This window comes from Geotrypetes seraphini, chromosome 1 (genome assembly GCF_902459505.1).
Source record: "Geotrypetes seraphini chromosome 1, aGeoSer1.1, whole genome shotgun sequence".
Classification (NCBI taxonomy): domain Eukaryota; kingdom Metazoa; phylum Chordata; class Amphibia; order Gymnophiona; family Dermophiidae; genus Geotrypetes; species Geotrypetes seraphini.
In genome coordinates, this window is record NC_047084.1 from 330722607 (window position 1) to 330744372 (window position 21766).

Sequence of the window (21766 nt, forward strand, 5' to 3'; positions counted from 1 at the left end):
TTGAAGGGCACATAAGCAAATTCCTGTGCATGTATGTAATGCAGTATTCATTTTGCTGGCACTCTAGAACCCAGCTATTCAAGTCATTCTCAAGAAGTGAGAACAAAGAAGTTAAACTGCATTGAGCCTTTTTAGACTTTGGCATCTGTTCCAATTCAGCCTTCTGCTTTCTTCAATTTCTTACTTGTTTTTCATCAATACCCAATTCCCTGCTTGCAATTGAATTATTGCTCTCTTTTGCTCTCAACACAACTTTCAATTTAAATCTGGATTCATATGACATCTGTTTTCGCTTTCCACCAAGACTAGCCATTCCTAATAGTATAGAAAAAAAAATAAGAATATGAGAATAGCCATATTGGGTCATCCCAGTATACTGCTTCCAACAGCGCCCAAACCAGGTCATAAGTACCAGGCAGAAATCCAAATAGAAGAACCATTCTATGCTAAAAGTCTCAGGGGAAGCAGAGGCTTCCTCCATATCTGTCTCAATAGCAGACTATAGACTTTTCCTCTAGGAACTTATCCTAAGATTATTGATGCTGCTTTTAATCCCCTAATTTCTTATTAGTCCTGTTTGTCTCTTTAAAATAGATTGCAAACTCTCTTGAGAAGAGATTGCCTCATGTGTGTTTAGAGTAGGGCTGCCCAAGAAAATAAATAAAAAATTATAAAATAAAATAAAAAATTTAAGCTAACAAGCTATTAAAGAAAAAGTTTCAATAAAGGCTTGGACTGACGAAGACTTCTGCAGCCAGTAGTATGAAATGCCTGGCTGAACTCTGAATGTCCATACAAAAATCCATATAAAAAATCTCTTGCATATGTGACCGCTAGATGTTAAGTGGTGATAAGGTTTCTGTTTTATTAATTACTACTTTTCATGTTTGGATCCAAGTCTGATAATGTCAGGTTTGGAGTAGATACTATGTACCGATCATTTTATGGGGTGTCATATAAGATTACTCCAAACTAACTTAGGATTGTCTCATATGTGTTTAGAGAATTTTTCAAGTACCTTTCTTATTTCTAATCTTAATGTATATTTTCTGTAAACCGCTTAGAACCTAACGGATGTAGCGGTATATAAGAAATAAATTACATTACATTACATATGTGTTTAGAGTAGGGCTGCCCAAGTCTGGTCCTCGAGATCTACTGGTAGGCCAGGTTTTCAGGATATCCACAATGAACATGCATGAGAGAGATTTGCATACCAAGAAGGCAGTGCAGGCAAATCTCTCTCATACATATTCATTATGGATATCCTGAAAACCTGGCCTACCAGTAGATCTCGAGGACCAGACTTGGGCAGCCCTACTCTAAACACATATGAGACAATCCTAAGCTTAGGTGGGCTTGTGTGCGTCCCTAGGCTCCCAGAGGCGCCTCCAATGTAGGCAGCCTGCCTCGGGAGGATTTTTTTAAAAAAATGTGCATCCCGATTGACTGGTTAGACAGGATAGGACGCCTACCGCTGCCCACAATCAGGACACCATTTATAATATCTGGGCCACATTGTATATATATATATATATATACAATGTGAGCACATTTAAAAAAAAAATCCTCCCGAGGCAGGCTGCCTACATTGGAGGCGCCTCTGGGAGCCTAGGGAAGCACACAAGCCCACCTAAGCTTGCCTAAGGCTAGGAATGGGCATGATTTGGCCCCGGAAGTAGCCTTAGGCAGACCTAGGTGGCCGTACACATCTCCCTAGGCCATCGGGAGATGCATACAATATAGGCCAGCAAAATGCATTGTAAGAAGATGCGGCCGCTGAGCTTATCAAAGCAAGGGATCTCCCTGCCACAACATGTTTAGTAGCTGCAGCCGCCCATCCCTGCCCATCCCTCCTGTTGGCACCCCTTCCAAAGCTGTGCGATCTTTGCCAGCAGGAGGGATGCCCAGACCTTCATGCCGACACACGCCGCCCCGAAGCCATGCAATCTTCAAACAACCCCCCCACCCCCTAACTGGACCGCCCAGCCCACCCTCTCCACTCCTGACCCCCTTAGGCCCCCTTCTAACCTCTTCTTGATGGCTGGCCGGGTCCTCCCTCCTATGGGAGGGGCCTTAGGCACATGGGCCAACCTAACATTCCAGTTGGCCCAGGTGCCTATGGGCATGGCCTGGGCCTCTCCCCAGTGCATCCCATAATGCACCGGGAAGGGGCAGGCCCGCCATTCAGAGGAAGGTGGGCCTGCCAGCCAAACAGAGGGCCTTGTACCTATTTATCTTTTGAATCATTTTGGGTTTTTTTTGGTTAATTCCCGATACATATGTGAAAATTTTTTGTTTTCATTTCCAACGTTGAAAGGATTCACTTCTACAAGATTTCTGGATAAAACTTTATCTTATCAGGCTGGTGTCAGGAGCAAAATCATAAGTGACTTGTTCTTGAAGTCATTTTCTTATCAAACATTCAGAAAATCCTTAAAGACTTATTTATTTGATAAATTTGTTAAATAAATTTCAGTTATGTATTAAATATGTTTATGTATGTGTTTCACTGCATTTGGCAGATTCTCTTGATGTAAACCACTCTGAACTGCAAGATATTGCAGGTTATAAATAACTGTTATTATTATTATTATTATTATTATTAAAAGTGGGCACTTTTGCTCATTCAACAGCCTCATTTACAACGGGTCTCTAAGCACAGAAAAATAATTTGATTTTAAGTTGTGCATGTTGGGATTTTTTTCTGGTGCATTTAGTTTGATATTTTTGTGCAAAATCTTTGTGCACCAGTGTTCAATAACAATATTTGTGTCCCATTATTTTTGGGAATCAAAGACAGGCGCCATTTGTAGAACTGTGCCTACTTGTTCCTAAATAAACTTAGGTGCCAGTAGATGTGTACAACTTAGGCATCAGCCATGGTTTTCTTGGCATACTATGCTTGCACCTAAGGTCTCCTTTTACAAAGCCGTGTTAGCGGCTTCATCGCATGCGACTTTTTAGTACACACTAACCCCTGCGCTAGCTGAAAAACTACCGCATATTCAAGAGGAGGCAGTAGCGGCTAGCATGGCCGGCAAATTAGCGTGCGCTATTACGCGCATTAAACTACTAACGTGGCTTCGTAAAAGGAACCCTAAGTAAGGCACCTACTGACGACTAACTGAATCCATGCCCAAACTCTGCCCAAATCATTCCCACACCACGCCTACTTTCTGAGAGGCACCTCACTGTAGATACCTACATTGAACTGGTAGGTGCTTACTGAGTTAGGCACCTATCAACTAATTATTTTTTTAATTTATTTGAATTATTTTTTTAATGGTGATTTCAATTAAGTTGCACACACATAAATTGTGCACATGCCCAAATTTGCACATACAACTCAAAGTGCCATATACATAATCTGTGGGATACTTCCATTCAACTTTATGAGCCCTTCCTCTACTGTACATATAAACAAGCTTTACACACAGAAAAATATTTCTAAAAATACTCCCATCCTCTATGCTATGCTGGTTACATAAAAATAACAAAACCAAAGTGGAATTGTCCAATCAGAATGGTGCACAAAAAAAAGTGTCTTTCAACTCATCTGATAAATCCAAATGCCTTTATTCATCCAAAGTTGTGAGAATTCATACAGTGACTCAATGACTCGACATGTACATGTTTCTGCCTACCTGGCCTGTATCAGGAGTCTATGAATTATGTATATAAACATAAACAAATCAATAAACATATAGATTATCATAAAAACAATGTTAGAATACTGCTAAGACTAAATTGATAAACTTTTTATTGGTTTTAATGTATATATTGTCTATTTATATTATTTTAGCATTTATCAACTGCTTATCCATCCGGTGTGCCACAAGGGTCTCCGCTATCTCCATTGCTCTTCAATGTCTACATGTCCTCACTAGGTACGCAGCTAACCCAGTTAGGGATAAAACTATTTAGTTATGCAGATGATGTTACGATCATCATCCCATTCGTTAATTCTATCTCTGAAACTATTCCTAAAGCTTCAGAAGCCATAAACGTGATGGAGCACTGAATGACAACCTTTAGGCTCAAACTTAATTCAGAAAAGACAACTTTCTTCGTTGCTTCGCCACATCCGCTTGACATCAAATCACCACTATGTATCAATAATCTTAATTACCCTATCCAACCTACCATAAAGATACTAGGTGTAACTTTGGATCAGTGCCTAACCATGAGAGACCAGGTGGACTCCTTGATCAGAAAGGGATTTTTCACTTTCTGGAAACTCAAATCCATTAAAGCTTATTTTGATACAGTGGCATTCAGAACCCTAGTCCAATCCCTCGTACTGAGTCTACTTGACTACTGTAACATCGCCTATTTAGCAATTTCCCAAAAGAACATGCAGCGTTTACAATTGATGCAAAATGCAGCGGTCAAACTGATCTTTGGGCTGAGGAAGTTTGACCACGTGACACCCTACTACCGGCAGCTGCATTGGCTGCCAATGGAGGCGCGCGTAAAGTTTAAATTTGCCTGCTTCTACTTCAAAGCACTACACGGACTTGCCCCTAAATATATAACTGACCTTTTCATCTTCTCAGCCAACAGACACAAGAGAAGCTCATATTCCAACTTCGTTTCCCCCCCAGTGAGAGGTTGTAAACTGAAAAAACACCATGAACATCTTCTCTCGCACCAAGCAGCATCATGGGGTAAAGATCTAGAACAATTGCTTTCAGCCACCACTTATGAGGAATTTGGGAAACGTTTGAAAACACACCTGTTCCTAAAGTATCTAGACAACTGATCCTCTCTTCTCTCTCCCCTCTATAGCGATTAACTTGTTCTATTGATCACTCTCTCCTCAAAAATGGATTTCCTGTCCTATTTACCCTCTTTCTTCTTCCCCTCTTAAAGTCAATCAATTTGTACCTTTGCTTAATCTTTGTAAACCGCATAGAACTTCACGGTATTGCGGTATATAAGCTGTTATTATTATTATTATTATTATTAAATGATTCTTATGATTGTCTATTATTGATTAATTTGAATTTATTTGGTTTAATGAGCTATTTGCTCTATGAATTATTGTGATTTCTTATTTATGTACTTTTGAAGATAGAGATACGTATATTTATATATTTTATACCTATTTTAGGTGGTTTTATTGCATGAAATGCAATGATGGATATACTATATGTACTATATATTTTTATACATAGGTTGATTATAATATGACGTTTTTTATTAAAGTTTATCAATTTAGTCTTTGCTGTATTCTAACATTGTTTTTATGATAATCTATATGTTTATTAATTTGTTCATGTTTATATACATAATTCATAGACTCCTGATGCAGGCCAGGTAGGCCGAAACATGTACATGTCGAGTCATTGAGTCACTGTATGAATTCGCACAACTTTGGATGAATAAAGGCATTTGGATTTATCAGATGAGTTGAAAGACACTTTTTTTGTGCACCATTCTGATTGGACAATTCCACTTTGGTTTTGCTCTTTTGAGTTTTGTGGTTTTGTTTCCCCTGTTTTTGTGTACATAAAAATAACCCCATACTGAAAAAAAGGGTGACAAGACATTATCTAAACTAAATATTGCATATACATCTTAGAGTATGACTGCTTGCATTACTTGTTTTTCTCTGAGGAAATAAATCTTAGAAATCAGACACACAGCTTTAATCTGGGTTTCATTCAAAAGTAAATTGTGTACCTGCATAATTTACCTGAATAATTTATAGGGTCCTACTTACCTTGCTGCACAAAAGATCCATACACAAACCACATGGAGTTGTACAGTGTTGTAGAGGTCATTGATCCCATTTGTATGCATGGAGGATTAAGCCAGTTCAAGAGGTAGACCAGTAGTCCCACCAAAAGCACAGTCCCTGCTATGCATGCCCACAGAGAAAGATCAAAAGGTGCCAAGCAGGCAAACATGTCCACCGTCTTCTCAGCCCTTCTGAGTAGCACACCTACTGAGTAATCCATATAGCGAGTTGTGAAGTCCACCACGTTCTCTCGATCCGGAGTGATAGTTAAGGCAGAAATTCCTATATCAGCTCTCTGTGAAAGTGAATGAAACAAAGAGCCCATTAGAATGGCCGACAAGAGATACACTATCTATCTTACTCAAATTATCATACAGAAAGTAATAAATCAACAAAAATGTCCAAGAAAAAGTAAAAAAGAAACACACAGTGAAGGTATTAACAGGGACTGTGCTCTGAGGAGTCTGAAAAAACAAGGTATAGCTTAAAAAGATACAGCAGGTTGTTGGTGGGGTGTTTTTTTTTTTGCTTTTTTTTATGGTTTGAATATATTTTGGTATCTTCAGTTTTTTCACTTCAGTTGATTGATAATTTAAGTTAGATTTAACCTGGTTTATGTCTGTGACAGATTGTTTAATTTTATCATGGATAAGTCTGGGTTAATGTGCATTGTATTTATATGACTGTTCGTAGATTGTTTTTCTTATTTTTCAGACAGTAAAATTCATTGACATATGTGTACATATTACAAAAGTATTTATGGATCGCTAATATGCCTCAGAAGGCATTAAATGTGATTTACAATTTAGAAGAGCCTGGTCATATCCAGGATTTACATTATGATTTCATTAGGATTCATGACATAGATATCTTGGTTTGTGTTCGTGTAGGTGTATGATTATTGTATATGGTTTGGAGATAAGATTGGCTATATCTGGTGTTGCAATCTTGACATTATGGGTTCTGGTATGAGTGTCACTTTTCTGGTTTGTGGGGTGATGGATATGTAGGGAGCTTGATCATCTATAGAGATGGAAGAGGTGGGTTGTATCTTTTTTCTGGTTTCTGTTGGCCATAGCCTATTATTTGTGGGGGGAGTAAGATATTTTCCAAATAGGGTTTTTAGACCTTTACAGAAGTTTTGGTCGGAGGGAGGTGTTCCTTAATTATGCTGGTAAAGGATTCCACTATTTTGTACCAGGTATGGAAAGGCTGTAGCATAGGCAGTGGAACGCTTTTTTGTTTGGGGGGGCCTGAAAGCTCCGCCCCTGCCTAATCTCCACCCTGACCCCGCCCAATCTCTGCCCCAGACCCCTCTCCAATAATAGTACTAATTGTAATACAATTTTTTTCCATTCATTTTTCTTATATACACATAATATAATCTTATTAACAACACATAATGGTTAACCACAAAATTAAACTACACAAAGCACACTGTATGCTTCTAAACATTGCCTTATTTCCATTTCCTATTTATACATTTTTATCAATACAGTTACAATACTACTTGATTCTACAAAAATCAACAAAAAAAATTGCTTCTACCTTTGTCGTTTATGCTTTAATCATCTTCTCATCGCTCTTCTTTTTATGCAGCGTTTGTCCTCTCTCCCTTCCATGCAACATCTGTCTCTCTTTGCCCCTTCCACCCAGCCTCTGTCCTCTCTATGTACCCCATCTACTGTGCACCCTCTCTTTGCTCCTTCCATCCTATGTCCACCCTCTCTCTCTTCCATACAGAATCTTCCCTCTTTCTATGTACCTTCAATATACTGTACAGTATATTATGTGCCCCTTCTCTCCTTTGTACATGATTCATTTTAGCTTCATCCCCTCTCCTATGCTCTGGCATCTCTCTCTTCTCCTTTCCTTCCTTCCCACTCCACCCCATGGTCTGGCATCTCTATTTCCTTTCCTCCTCCTATACCCTGGCATCTCTCTCCTCTCCTATCTCTCCTTCCATGCTGTGGCATCTCCTCTCCTTCTTTTCCCTCTAGGCTGGCATTTGTCTCCTTAGTTTCCCTTCCCTCCCTCATGTCCTGGCATCCCTCCCTCACCCTCCATGGTTTGGTATCTCCTTTCCTTTCCCTCCCTCCCATGGACTTGGCATCTCTCATTCCTCTCCTCTCCCATCTCTGGTCTTCCTTCTCCCTCTTTCCCTCTCTCTTCCCAATTGGGCGCAGAAGCATTTCTCTTCCCTGGTCTTCTTTCTCCCTCTTTCCCTCTGTCTCCCCAATTGGGTGCTGCAGCAGCATTTCTCTTCCTTCTTCCTCTTTCCCCCTTTTCTCTCCCCAATTGAGTGCAACAGAAGTATTTCACTTCCCCCCCTTCCCTGGTATTCCTTCTCCATTTTTCCCTCTCTCTCCCAAAAAGAGTGCTGCAGCAGCAGAATTCCCCCCCCCTCCCGTGGTCTCACACAGCCATTGGCAGCATTTCTAATTCTTTCTCTGCCACCAGCTGCAGCGAGTAGCAGAATAAACTATACCGGCTGCTAGAGGACCTCGTCCGGTAGAGCTTAGGGATTCCCGCCAGCCATGTCAAATATGTCAGAATTTTGGTTGGGGAACTGAGGAGAGGGGTGAAAAGAGCAACTTCTTGTACCCTCCACTGATTTGTCTGGCAGGAGATGAAGCCTGCAAAGGCACGGGCATGGGCGCACCCCCCTCAAGTCTCACACAGCCATTGGCAGCACAGCATTCATAACTCACAGCTCCTGCTTGCTTCGGGCCTTCCTCGCTGCCGGGTCCCATCTACTTTGTTTCCGCGAAGGCAGGACCCAGCAGTGAGGAAGGCCTGAAGCAAGCAGGAGCAGCAAGTTGAATGCCTCTCTCCCTGCCCTATCTCCCACCGATGCCATCCTAGCCAGCAAGCAACTTCGCCCATGCTCCAGGGCTCTAACAGTCTGCTTGCCGGCTTCGTTTCTCCTTCTTCCCCTCCTCATGACGTAACTTCCAGTTTCATCAGAGAAGGGTCGGGAAGCTGGGAAGCGCAGCGTTAGAGCCCCGGAACATGGATGAAATTGCTTGCGGGCTGCGGCGGGAGATAGGGTAGCTATCCTGCTTGCTCCCCCCTAATGTTGGGCAATTTTTGGAGATGCCACGGTCTCTGTGCCTCCCCCCCCTCATTCTGACACCTGTGGGCTGTAGAGTGAATAGTTTTGCATCTGATTCCTCTAGGATTTGGGAATCTTATTCTCATATGGTTGCTGATCAGGTTGTATTTGTCATTGGGTGGTATTTCTATTAAATTCAATATGTAGTCTGGTGTTTCGCCATGGAAAATTAAAAAGATCGGGTCTACGGAGTTTAAAAATACACCTTCCTTCAAAGAGGAGCCAGTGTAGTTTGAGATTCAGAAGTGTCACTTTGTTATATTTAGTTGATGAGAAAAAAAAGTCTGACTGCTTCATTTTGAATGGTTTGTAGCTTTTTTCATATATTTTCTTTGCATCCTACATAAAGGACATTGCAATAATCTAGTTGGGATAATACCAATGGCTGAACCAAGATCTGAAAATTTTCTTTGTCGAAAATAATGCCAAATTTGTCTCTGTTTTCTCAATATTGTTAATATTTTTGTGGGTAATGTTCGTGTTTGTGTCTCCCAGGATAGGTTATTGTCGAATATAATCCCTAGGATTCTCAGTTCTGATTCCAGTTTCAGTTAATATTCAGTTATTATCTACTTCTATGCAAGATGGAAAAGATTTGAAGTAGACAAATGTAGCCATACAAGTTAAGGCACAAATAGCTGTAATCTATGGTCTCTTTGAATCAGACTCAGATTATCTGTAAAAAAAAAAAAAAAACAACTCATGGCAAAAGTATGAAGATCTCGGTTGTTGTTATGCCTATGAAAGAGCTAACTTGACATCCAACTCATTAAAGGAACCATTTCAGACCCAAGGCTATGTCATTACAAACTTCTTGATGATGAGAATAGCATGGAAAGCTGTGTTTCCTTGGCTCTCTTCTGGTTTTCTGAGTCCTTCTTGTACAGTATACTGTACATACCTGTTTGCTGTCTTTGTTTTAGAGGAGAATGCATTTGGAAAAGCCCACCTCCTTGAGGATATGTCCAATAAAAAGTTTGAAAGTTGGCTGGTTAGGTGGATTTCATTGGCACACATTTGTCAGCATGGGACCTTGCATGTGAAGATATTTAGTGGTTCTCCTTCAGCACACTGGATCCAAAGTGGCCCCTATCTTAAAAATGAATGAAGACTACTGCTTTAAGGGGTTAGTGTTCATTAGTAAAAGGGCCCCTTAATGAACTAGAACCATAGCATCTTATCTCCTGTATTACATTAAGCAGACCTTTTTCTGTCCTTACAGACATTAATCAAATATTTTTTCATTGCATTATTTCCTGTACATTAATTTCAAATTGTGTAATGTAATGCTAGCTACATTTTTATCACACCATAAATGGGATACAATGAAGTAAAACCTAATTTTATAGAAATATAATAGGCAGAATAAAAAAATATGACTCAATCCATCCAGAGCAAATGTTCATGTTAATGTTTAATCTAGTACTGTAATGAAAAAAGTTGTTTTTTTAAGCATAGGCCATATGCATTATTGCTAAATGTATGTTAAAAGTATCTACTACTACTAGTTATCACTTATATAGCACTGAAAGGCATACGCAGTGCCGTGCATTTTGACATTTATAGACAGTCCCTTCTCAGAAGAGCTTACAATCTAACTTGGATAGACAGACATGACATATAGGATTGGGGTACAGAAAAACACTTTCAAAGAAGTGGGCTTTAAACTGGGCCTTGAACACTGCCAGAGATGGAGCCCTTTTACTAAAGCATAGTAAGATTTACAGTTCCTGTAGCGTTATGCAGAACTTTACAGTGCAGCTAATTCAATTTTATATAACTAGGCAACCCTTAAAGGTGTTCCCACCATTAACCCAATTAGGTCCCACGTTAAGACCTCCTTTTACAAAGCCGCGTTAGGCTTTTTTTATTGCCAGCCGTGGTGGTATTAGCTCTGATGCTAATAGGAATTCTATGAGTGTCGGAACTTATACTGCCATGGCCGGTGATTTATTTAAAAAAAGCCTAGGTTTGGAGGATGAGATGTACGGTGCACAGAAGCACAAACCCCTGGATTCTATAAAGGTTGCCCAAGTTTGGTTGTCTAAAATGGTGCAAGGATCCCAGATTGGCACCCATAATAATTAGTTTAGGAGCAGAGTTGGCCTTAGGTGTCACTAAATGTCACTAGGCACAATTCTACAATGGACCTAGGCACTGGAAATATAGGCCTTTAGAACCCTGGCCTACATTACAAGCACCTAAGTTCATCATTAGGTGCCGGTAGTTGCAATCTTCTAAGTGATGCCTGAACATGATGGACACATAGCAGATACAATTTTTCTACTATTTCAGGTGCCACTTATAGAATCAATCCCTAAGGGCCTGATTCTGTATAGGACACCAGTCTCAGCAGCCGCCTAAGGCACCTGGGCCAATCAGAGCCTTAGGCCCCTCCCCGATGCATCCCAAGATGCACCGGGAAAGGGAAGGCCCACCATTCTGAAGAGGCAGGCTTGCCGGCCAGAAGGAGTAGGCATCCCTCCTGCCAGCTTTACTGATAAAGGGTGGGCTTGGGGGTATGGGGCGTCAAGGTTCGGGGGGTGTTGGCATGGTTTGAGGCGTCGTGTTTAGGGGGCGCCAGCAGGAGAGGGCATCCTTTCTGGGGGTGTTGGGGAGGTGCCAGCAGGAGCAATTGGGCATCCCTCCTGCCGTGCACAGTATCATGGGTTGCGGGAGGGAGTGGGCATCTCTCCTGCCTTGGCCACTCAGCTGATCGCGGCAGGGAGATTTCCTTGCAATGATCAGTTTAGTGGCTGCATCTATTTGAAATGTTAGGTCGGGATTTCAATGGCCCACATTTCAAGCACCTATCGTAGCCCTAGGGAGAAGCCTAGGGCCACTTAAGTTCACCCAAGGTCACTTCTCGGTGAAACTATGCTCATGGCCAGCCTTGGGCGAGCTTAGGCATCCATAGGCAAGCACCCGCGACAGTCGCCTACAGTGTAGGCGGCCTGCCTCAGGTTTTTTTAGTTTTAGAAAACATGCATTTGATTGGCTAGTTAGATAGCGGTAGGATGCCTACCGCTGCCTACAGTCGGGCCACCATTTATAGAATTTGCCCCTAAGTGCTTAACATGGTTTAGAAGAAGGGCTCCTTAAATTATGTAAAAGAAGACTATAAATACTAGTAAGGGAAATCATTCACTCCCACATAGAATTATGTTGATATATACAGTAGATTAAAATGTAAACAAAATTTCTCTAACAGTCGCGATGTTTTCACCTCTGGTAAATTTTGTTTGGTGGGTGTGTAAAGTGATTAAGTTGAAGAAAACTTATGAACAAAAAAAGTTTACCTTCAATAATTATGGATGTGATTAGTTCAAATATGGCTAGTTCATTTGTCTTTTCCTTTGATTTTTTACTTCTTTTTTTGGGGGGGGAGGGCGGGGGATGTCATATATTCATTTTAATAACAGATATAACAGGCATTAAAACTTTTTAATGTATGCAAAAGCAATGTTGCTCACCTGCAACAGGAGTTTTCCATAGGCAGCAGGATTAATAAAGCATGCAGCTTGGTGGAATCCTTTCACAGCACCAGGATTTAACTGATCTCCCAAAACTACTGTAAGTCCTGATATTTGGATAGCATTTGCACTTGCGCATATCATTTGAATATTAATAGGGATATTTTCCTACTAGTGATATATCCCTGAATTCTATATTGGCACTCACAGCTGCACATGTGACTTAATTGAATAATGAACCCATTAGTGCTGATAATTTGACTTTTTAACAAGCAATTTTCAGTGTTAATTGGATTTAACTTAAATTTATATACACATAAATTTAGTTGTGGGATCTGAGCCTAGATTTTACACATGGTGCCTTAAAGGGGGCACAGAAATGAGTGGGTTATGAATGGATTGGGGGTGTTCCTCATGTTTGCGAGTGTAGTTATAGACGAAGGGGTATCCACACCTAACTTTATCGAGAGGATTTATACCATGTTTTTGCATTAAGACAATAATTCTAAGGGGCATCTAGATTTATGCATTAGGAAAGCACATATTTGAATCCCTCTTCTATAATGAAAGTAGACATTTACTTTTCTTTATAAAATACTAGCTTAGGTGTCCAAAAAATATGCCTATATTTAAGGTGTGAATTAGAGAATGACACGGTGACAAAATTCTTCACCGTTCCCGTCCCCATGGATAACCGCGGAAAACCATCTTCATGTCATTCTTTAAGGAGAGAGGGAAGAATCAGAGTATGAATGGCCACAACCACTGATCCGCAAGCTTTGCTTTGAAGAATGCTGGTGTAGAAGGATTGAAGTTGAGATAGACACTACAGAATGACAGTCTCTGGTATCCAGAGCAGATATTGTGATGTCATAATGCCTCATTCCACTAGTGCCTAAGAGCCAATCACATCAGTGATGTCACAATGGCTTCATTACCCTTGGCTCACATAAGAATCAGAGTATGAATGGCCACAACCACTGACCCACAAGCTTTGCTTTGAAGAATGCTGGTGTAGAAGGACTGAGGTTGAAATAAACACTAGAAAATGACATGGGATTATTTCCTGTGGTTATCCGCGGGGACAGGAACGGTGATGAATTTTGTCACCGTGTCATTCTCTAGTGTGAATACTTATACCAGCCATAGAGCTGGTTTAATTGTTTGTGCTTAGATAGCAAAAAACCACTCATAGAATATAAAATTTTATAATCTATGCTCAGATAATCGGGGATAACTTCGCCTGCTGCTATCAGCTTTTGGCTGCTGTGGCCTGGTGTTAGGATTCTGCTGCGGCATAGATAGGCGGCTGAAATGTTTGCCTGGGTTTTCTGGGCCTACATTTCGGCCACCTATCTTGCCGTGCATTGTAGCTAGGTAGCCGCTTTAGCCTGCCTAATGCCACTTCTTACATTGGCCACGCTTAGTTTTATGTTCCGCAGCCTAAAGCGGCTACCCAGCCACTATGCCATCTGCCTTTTATTTAGGCATCCGTAGGCCCTTCAACACTGCCATTTTATGTCATGTCTGACGGCATTTTTCAGTTAACTTAGGCATCAACAGGGCACCTACCAACGCCTAAGTTTAGGCACTGGTTATAGAATTTCCATGTTTTTGCCAAGACTGGAAAATAACAGATTTTTTTTTTTTTTTTTTCATTTTCTGATTTAATGGTCGTTTGTTAAGGTTGTCAATAGTGAATCACTACTATCAGTGCAATGGTGTCAAGTTCCAATTCGAAACGCTCACAACTATAAAGAACTTGCAAGACTTGGCTAAACAACTTTCTCAAGTCGAGTATATAGTTAATATGAACCCCTCAGATTCCCGCGCTGTTTAGTATGATTACTATAACAGCCGATGGCAGGTGGGCAGTTCTCATTCATTGGGTGTTCATATTTTTATTTTTAGGTTTTTTTTCTTTGAATTATGCATTAAAACTTTTTTTGTTGTAGTCAATATATTATACGTGACTTCAAACACAAAAAAATGTGTATATATATAGCTTAGCGGCACTTATCTTTTATGTGAACCGCTGGTGCTTCCAATACACTCTGCCGTCACTTATAATATATTGACTATAACAAAAAAAGTTTTAATGCATAATTCAAAGAAAAAAAACCTAAAAATAAAAATATGAACACCCAATGAATGAGAACTGCCCACCTGCCATCGGCTGTTATAGTAATCATACTAAACAGCGCGGGAATCTGAGGGGTTCATATTAACTATATACTCGATTTAGGAAAGTTGTTTAGCCAAGTCTTGCAAGTTCTTTATACTTGTGAGCGTTTGTTAAGGTTGCCATTAGCATGTGGTCATAGACAAAAATTAGCATGTGAACCCTTACCACCACCTATTTTGTGCTAATGTAGCTATGTTAACTGATTAGCACAGGCATACCCATCCTCTGCCCCTCCGGACACACCCCCTCAGCAAAAAAAATAATTGTGTTTTCTAGTATGCCAGTAGTACAAACATATGTCAAAAGTATCACGAGACACCTCAATGTCCCTGCAGCACACTATATTAGTGCATACCGTAGCTTGGTAAAATGGCCCCTTAATATGGAATAAATGCATTTCTCTTTCTTAATATCATAGGCCAAACCACAACAGTTAACAGAAAAGCTTTGCAGTTACCCCACACTAATTTTTGCATTAACCCCCACGGTAGCTAACATTTTTCTGCACTTTAATAAAATTGTCCCAAACTGTTTCTGCAGCTTATAAAGCATTGCTTCTTTAGCAAATATCAATTGTAAGTTCAGCCAGGAATTATTTATTAAGTGTTTGAAGCAAACCTGAAAAACAATAAGAAATTGGAAAGAGCAGGCATACAAGAAACAAGAAATAATCTTTAATCTTCAGTATAAGAAGCATATGGAATGCAGCTTTGTGCCACACTGGGTTTTATTTTCACTCGGTAAATTAATGATAGCAGCAGAATATCAATGGTTGCAGAAGCACTCGTATATCTAAAAAATGAGGGACTTAAAAAAGCCATGATTTACTTCCACATATTATTCTTGTGCTTATTTGCTCTAATTAAGAATGGTTTGATAACAATTTAACATATTACATAAACTTGTATTTGTATACTGCGATACACCATGAAGTTCGATGCAGTTAACAAGTACAGTATAACCTTGGATTGCAAGTAACTTGGTTTGCAAATGTTTTGCAAGACAAGCAAAACATTTTATTAAATTTTCACAATGTCTTGCAATACAAGTACGAATAGTATTTTGTATTAAAGTTTTTGAGTTGTGGAACGAATCATCTGAGTTTCCATTATTTCCTATGGAGAAATTTGCTTTGATATACGAGTGCTTTGGATTACAAGCATGCTTCTGGAATGAATTATGCTCGCACATCAAGGTTTTACTGTATTAACTAAAGACAGTGCATAAGTGGTGAGGGTACAAGTACAAACAGCTTAGGAGCAGGACAAGGTCAGCATCAGGTACAATCGAGGTGACTTAATATCAAGAAATCCAAGTACACAATTGAAGTTATAGATAGGGATTCCCGAATGCAAGTAGCAAGGGGGGTGGGGAGTGAGAAGGACATAGTAAGTGTTGGGTGAATGGGTTGATGTAGAAAAGGCAGAGGCCTGCAGAGCTCAAACATGAAATGACACAGAAATAGGGTGTCAGTGCCATGCAGAGCTAGCAAAGAGAAGAAGGAGAGAGAAAGGAAGTAGAGGGAGTGAGAGGGAAAGGGAGGAGAGGGAGATAGCAGCACACAAAAAGTGAGAGGGTGGAAAGGATAGGAAGAAAAGTCAGGTGAGCAGTGCTACCCAATCGAAGAGAGGGAGAGGGGTGGAGCACAGCAGCAGTGTCCCAATTCAAAGTCTTGGCACAATAGCCTCAGCAACATATTTTGAAGCTCATTAGGATATCTGCAGCACCCACCCCTCCCACCCAGTAGAGATAATGGGAAGGATTAGCAGTTAGGGCCTTATGTATTTATGGTTTTACACTTCTCAGCAGGCATAGCATGGTAGGGATGCAGATAGATGAGTACATATAAATGAGGGGAAGAAAGGACAAAAAGAAACTAACATTTCCCACAAAAATGTAGATCACACACACACACACACAAAAAAAACAAACAAACCCAAGTTGGAAGGACAAGATGTCTCCAAACAAAGACTTTTATTGAGGGCAGGAATACTGTTCTAGAATTCACGACTCATAAACGAGGGGGTGGTCATCTCTTCCTGTATGAAGGGGAGGGCCTGAGCTCATAACCAATGTAGGCCAGAGAGCTGAAAGCTGACACATAGCTCTCCCTCAACTTGGACGGCTAGGGATGGGTCAGGGTGTTAACCAGGCAAGCTTGCGTGTCAGCCTGGGAGGGAGGACAAATGTCAGGAGTGACCAGCTTGTATAGCAGTACCCCTAGGAATATAGATAGCCAGAAGCTAAAGGTATCATTGGTGATTATTTAAATCCTGAGGGCCCCCAGTTATGCAATGAGGTGTAAGAAGAATACCTCACAGTTAATTAGATAGAAGGCCAGGATCTTGGGTTATAGTTATCACTGGTGTTAAATTATATTGTATGCATAACTAATAATCATATGTTGTATTAATGCTGCAGCCTTTCAATATAATTGCCATTTTCAGAAGGAAAACATGATGTAATGTTCCTTGTTGGATGGGGAGGAAAAGGGGGAGCTAGGGAATAAGGTCACCAGAAGAGCGCATTCGCTGTCTACTAGATTTGAGCATATGTAGCCTAAGTTCACCTTTAACTGATGATCTTCATTTTAATTCCCACATTAAAGGGGGGGGGGATAATTAAGCTGTGGTAAAAATTGGGTTTTTACCACACATTAATTTTCCATGGGAGTGACTAATCTATGGTAGCTCAGTACCGTGGGTTAGTCACTTCTGTGGTATATGAATAAATGTCTTTGAGATAAACCTCCCATGCAGCATTATTCACCCTGCCTGGGAGCATTGGCCCACAAAGCCATACCCTGGTATTCTCAGGAGCTTCTTAGAGGTTCTGGAGCTCCTCTTCCTCTTCCCTCCTGATGCCCCTCCCCAGAATCAAAATCTCCCCCACAAAGACTACTCCATCACATTCCTCTGCCCCAAAGACCACCACCTGCTGATACCCTCTGTCTTAAAGGTTTCCAAAACCAGATTCCCCTCCTGAGGCACTCCCTACCCCTAAAGACTCTTCATCCACAAAAGCACCATTACTCCCACCATCTCAAAGGCCTCCTTAAGGTCTTAACTCTTGTAATCACTAGAGTCTAATGGGATCAGGGAGAAAGTAATCTTTAGTCAGTTCTGCCCCTTGCCAAATTCAAAAAGGTAACGGCAACTCTTAGTGGTAGTCTCACAGTATTACTACCAGGTGTCATGCTATTAGGGCAACAGATAGCTTTTTTTTGCAGATATTTTCCAAGAATAATGCAGTTTGTGGTGCTCCCTGCAAGCTACGTTATTCAATTTACAAAGTAATGAGGTGTTCTGAATACATTTGCAAGCTTTGCATCTCATTACTGTGTATCCTCTGGTAATTTATTCTAATATGTATTATGGTAATAATATACAGTATATAAAAAAGTTATTGCCCTTTAACATATATTAAGGAGCAAACAAAGCATATTAGGGCTGTAACTTACATTAATAACTACCCCCTGAAATCTTCTATACCTGCCTTTGCTATCCCAGCCCCAGAGATTTCATTACACAGTAGTTTGGATTTGATGTTATTTGCATGACATTCATTTCTTCTGCCATAAAGTCCTGTCTCTCTATGTAACTACTTATCTCACCATAGAGATTTCACTTATTTGCAAGTCAGGTGGTGAACCTGAGAACTCTGCAGTAACAAGCAGAATTTAATTGTGTCTGTCAGGATGGCAGTAGAAACTTTCTCCACTATGCAGGGAGTTTGAATTATGGAAAGAATGGGAAATAAATGTCTTGCAACGAGGTGCAAAAACCTACAGGTCTGATGTGGCCAATATAGTTCAAGGAAATGGAGCAGAGATGACCAAGTACAGAAATGAAGCAAGACTTAGGTGTCCACAATGCTGAAAAATTAATTATGTTCCCAGATATAATGGCATGCACAGATTCTTGCAGGGATCATTCCTCTCTGTTTGTTTTAAAATCATTGTGGACAATATAGTACCAGCTCTATAAGAAGTCAAAACTTGTCAATGTGGTATTGTGACAGATTTATTTCAGCACAATGCAAATAATCAGAATCAGAAGTTACTCTTCACCTTGGGAACCCAGAAACCCAATAATTTTTCGACAAAACAATTCAGTGCAATATATTGTTCAGTGCAAATAATTCAGCGCAATATGTTAGGGCACAAACAACAGAATTATTAGTTCATTCAGGTCACCCTTATAATTCTTCCTTAGGGTGGTAATGTAGCATATATAACAGAGGATACCAAGCAATCTGATCTTATTTAAATTGTTTCAAACAAATGCTATATTAAAATGTAGCACGTACATGTTCTATTGAAAACATAAATAGCACCAAGATGCTAGAACAACTTGTTATCAATCAACAAAAAAGGGGGTATTTATGTAATGTACCAATGATTGTTTGTAAGTGATGTACTTATTGTTAATGTGAATGAATATATTTAACACTTAATGTAATTTTGAAAATGAATAAAGATTAAAAAAGAAAAAAAGAAAAAAGAGGGTATAAAGGATAATTGATACAAAACGTATCCCAGTAGGACAATTTTTACGCTTGAAAAGGATTTGTTTCACGCCCTCGGAATTTGAAACACAAGCTGACATCTTAAAACATAGGTTCTTAGTCTATGACCCTCTGTTTTAGAATTTTAATTTTTAGACTGGATTTCTTATTTTAATTGCTGCCCTCCTCTGTGTTAACTTTCCTTCTATGTTATTTCACACCTTGAATTAAAATTGTAACTTTCCCTTCTATCCCTCACTTTTCATGTTTGATCTAACTAGTAAGTCTGTTTTACGTTATTGTACTCACTCCCCATTTCTTAATTTGTACTGTACATCGCTTAGGAAATTAAATAAGCGATTTATCAAGCTCTAATAAAAACTTGAAACTTGAAAAACTTTTTTTAAAATTCCTTTTATTTATTTATTTATTCTCTTTTTTTTTTTTATTCTGAAATTGCTAACATCTTGAAAGACAATTGGAAGATTATTAGAACAAATCCTATTTTTGAAAAATTAGATTTACGTACTGCTTTTTCCAGAGATAAAATCTTGAAAGATATTCTTTCTCCTGCAATATGCCATTTAGACAATGTAAGGGATAAACACCTGTTACCTTTGGGATTTATAAATGTGGCAAATGCAGTATTTGTCAAATAACAGTTTCCATAAAAGAATTTGTTAATCCCACAGATGGGAAAACATATTCTATAAGACATTTTTTAACTTGTTCCTCTGATCATATAATTTATGTAATCGTGTGTCCATGTAATAAATGGTGTGTTGGAAAATCTATACGCTCATTTAAAACTAGAATATGTGAACACAAATCAAATATAAAATGTGAGAGATTGAATGCCCCTCTTATCAATATCATTGTAGTCAAATGCAGCACAAATTTTTAGATCTTAAGTGCTTTTGCATTGACAAAGAAATGTCAAATATTCGAGGCGGTGATAGAAAGAGAAAACTTTTGCAAAAAGAGTCACGCTGGATTTTTAGATTGGGTACTCTTAAACCAGGAGGATTGAACACAACTGTAGATTGGTGTTCATTCTTTTGAGTTTTTCTTATTTGGATGATATTTTTCAATTTGAGAGGCAATTTAAATTATATCTATAATGTGGTGCTTTAATTTGAATAGTGATGAATAATTAATGAATATATTTTTTAAAAGCGCATGCTGGCGTCTGACATTTGCCAGCGCCATTTTGTCTCATAAATGTGAGCATAGATGTCCAGTGAGTAACCTTATTAAATGTTTATTTTAAAATATCTAAGTTATGAAATGTTTTAACTATATTGCATGTTTTTGTAGATATTGTAGCCTATTACCAGACCCCTGAAGCAGCCGACAGCAAGGCGAAACGGGTCCCGTTGGGCGCAATGAATTAAATTTTTCTACAATACAAGATAAGTGCTAATTTTAGTTATAATAGTAGCACTATGCACTTTATTTGAGTTTATTGCACAAAGCATTTGCACTTTTCACATAACATAAAGCTCAATGAAAGATATCATTAACCTGCATAAGTTGTTGGAACAATCGCTCATGATTTAATGGTGCAGGTATCTGAGAGCTCTATGGAATAAAAAATATCATTTTCGTAGATATTATATACCAAGTCCTATTTTCATTGTTGATTTTTTGTGAATTAGACCATGTTTTACATGGTCTAAGTCACTGTTCTTCAACCGCCTTTCTGCCGGTCTGCGCAGGGCCAGCAAGATTAAGGTGACCATAGGTCTGTTTTCAGACCTCCTGTCCTGTTGTCCCCACACACAGCTTCGGGACAGCATCCCAAAGCTGTGCTCAGGGACAACGGGACAGGCGATCATTTTCTGTCCCTCCCTGCCACGCAAAAAGAAAAAAAAGCCTCCCTCCTTCCTTTCCCCTGCTCTTACCGCCCTGCCGCTGCTGCTAAAGCCGACAAGAAGTCTTCTCTCCGACGTCAGAATTGAAGTTGGAAAGAAGACTTCCTGTTGGCTTTAGTAGCAGCAGCATGGCGGTAAGAGCAGGGGAAAGGAAGGAGGAAGGCTTTTTTTTTTTTTTTTTTTGCGCAGCAGGGAGGGAAGGAGGTAGGCAGGCAAGCAGGCTGGCTTTGGCCAGGGAGGGAGGGAGAGAGGTAGACAGGCAGGCAGGCTGGCCTCTGGGGGTGGGGGTGGAACAAAGTGTGGAAGGCAGTGAGAGAGACATAGGAAGGAGGCACTGGGGGCACTAAAGAGATATGAAGGAGGCACTGGGGGCACTAAAGACAGGAAGGGGCACTAAGGACATGGGAAGGAGGCACTGGGGACACTAAAGACAGGAAGGGGCACTAAGGACATGGGAAGGAGGCACTGGGGGCACTAAAGACATGGGAAGGAGGCACTGGGGACACTAAAGACAGGAAGGGGCACTAAGGACATGGGAAGGAGGCACTGGGGGCACTAAAGACATGGGAAGGAGGCACTGGGGGCACTAAAGACATAGGAAGGAAAGAGGGAGGGAATAGAAAAGGACAATTCTTGGGCCTGAGTGCAGAAAGAAAGAAATGAAAGAAAGGATACACAGACAGAAGGTAATGTAACCAGAGACTCAGGAAATCACCAGACAGCAAAGGTAGGAAAAATGATTTTATTTTCAATTTAGTGATCAAAATGTGTCAGTTTTGAGAATTTATATCTGCTGTCTATATTTTGCACTATATTTGTCTATTTTTCTATAGTTACTGAGGTGACTGAGCTCGCGGAGATGGGGCG

The 21766-nt window shown here is 40.0% G+C and overlaps 1 protein-coding gene across 3 annotated transcripts in view; it reads right to left on the minus strand.

Moving 5' to 3' along the window:
• The window catches only part of GRID2 (glutamate ionotropic receptor delta type subunit 2), a 2335100-nt gene that overhangs the window by 504087 nt on the left and 1809247 nt on the right, over nucleotides 1-21766 (minus strand). For all 3 annotated transcript variants that reach the window (XM_033958336.1, XM_033958346.1, XM_033958356.1), the window contains one exon: nucleotides 5729-6041. In XM_033958336.1, the coding sequence (XP_033814227.1) occupies nucleotides 5729-6041 (313 nt within the window). The remainder of the gene's footprint in view (nucleotides 1-5728; nucleotides 6042-21766) is intronic.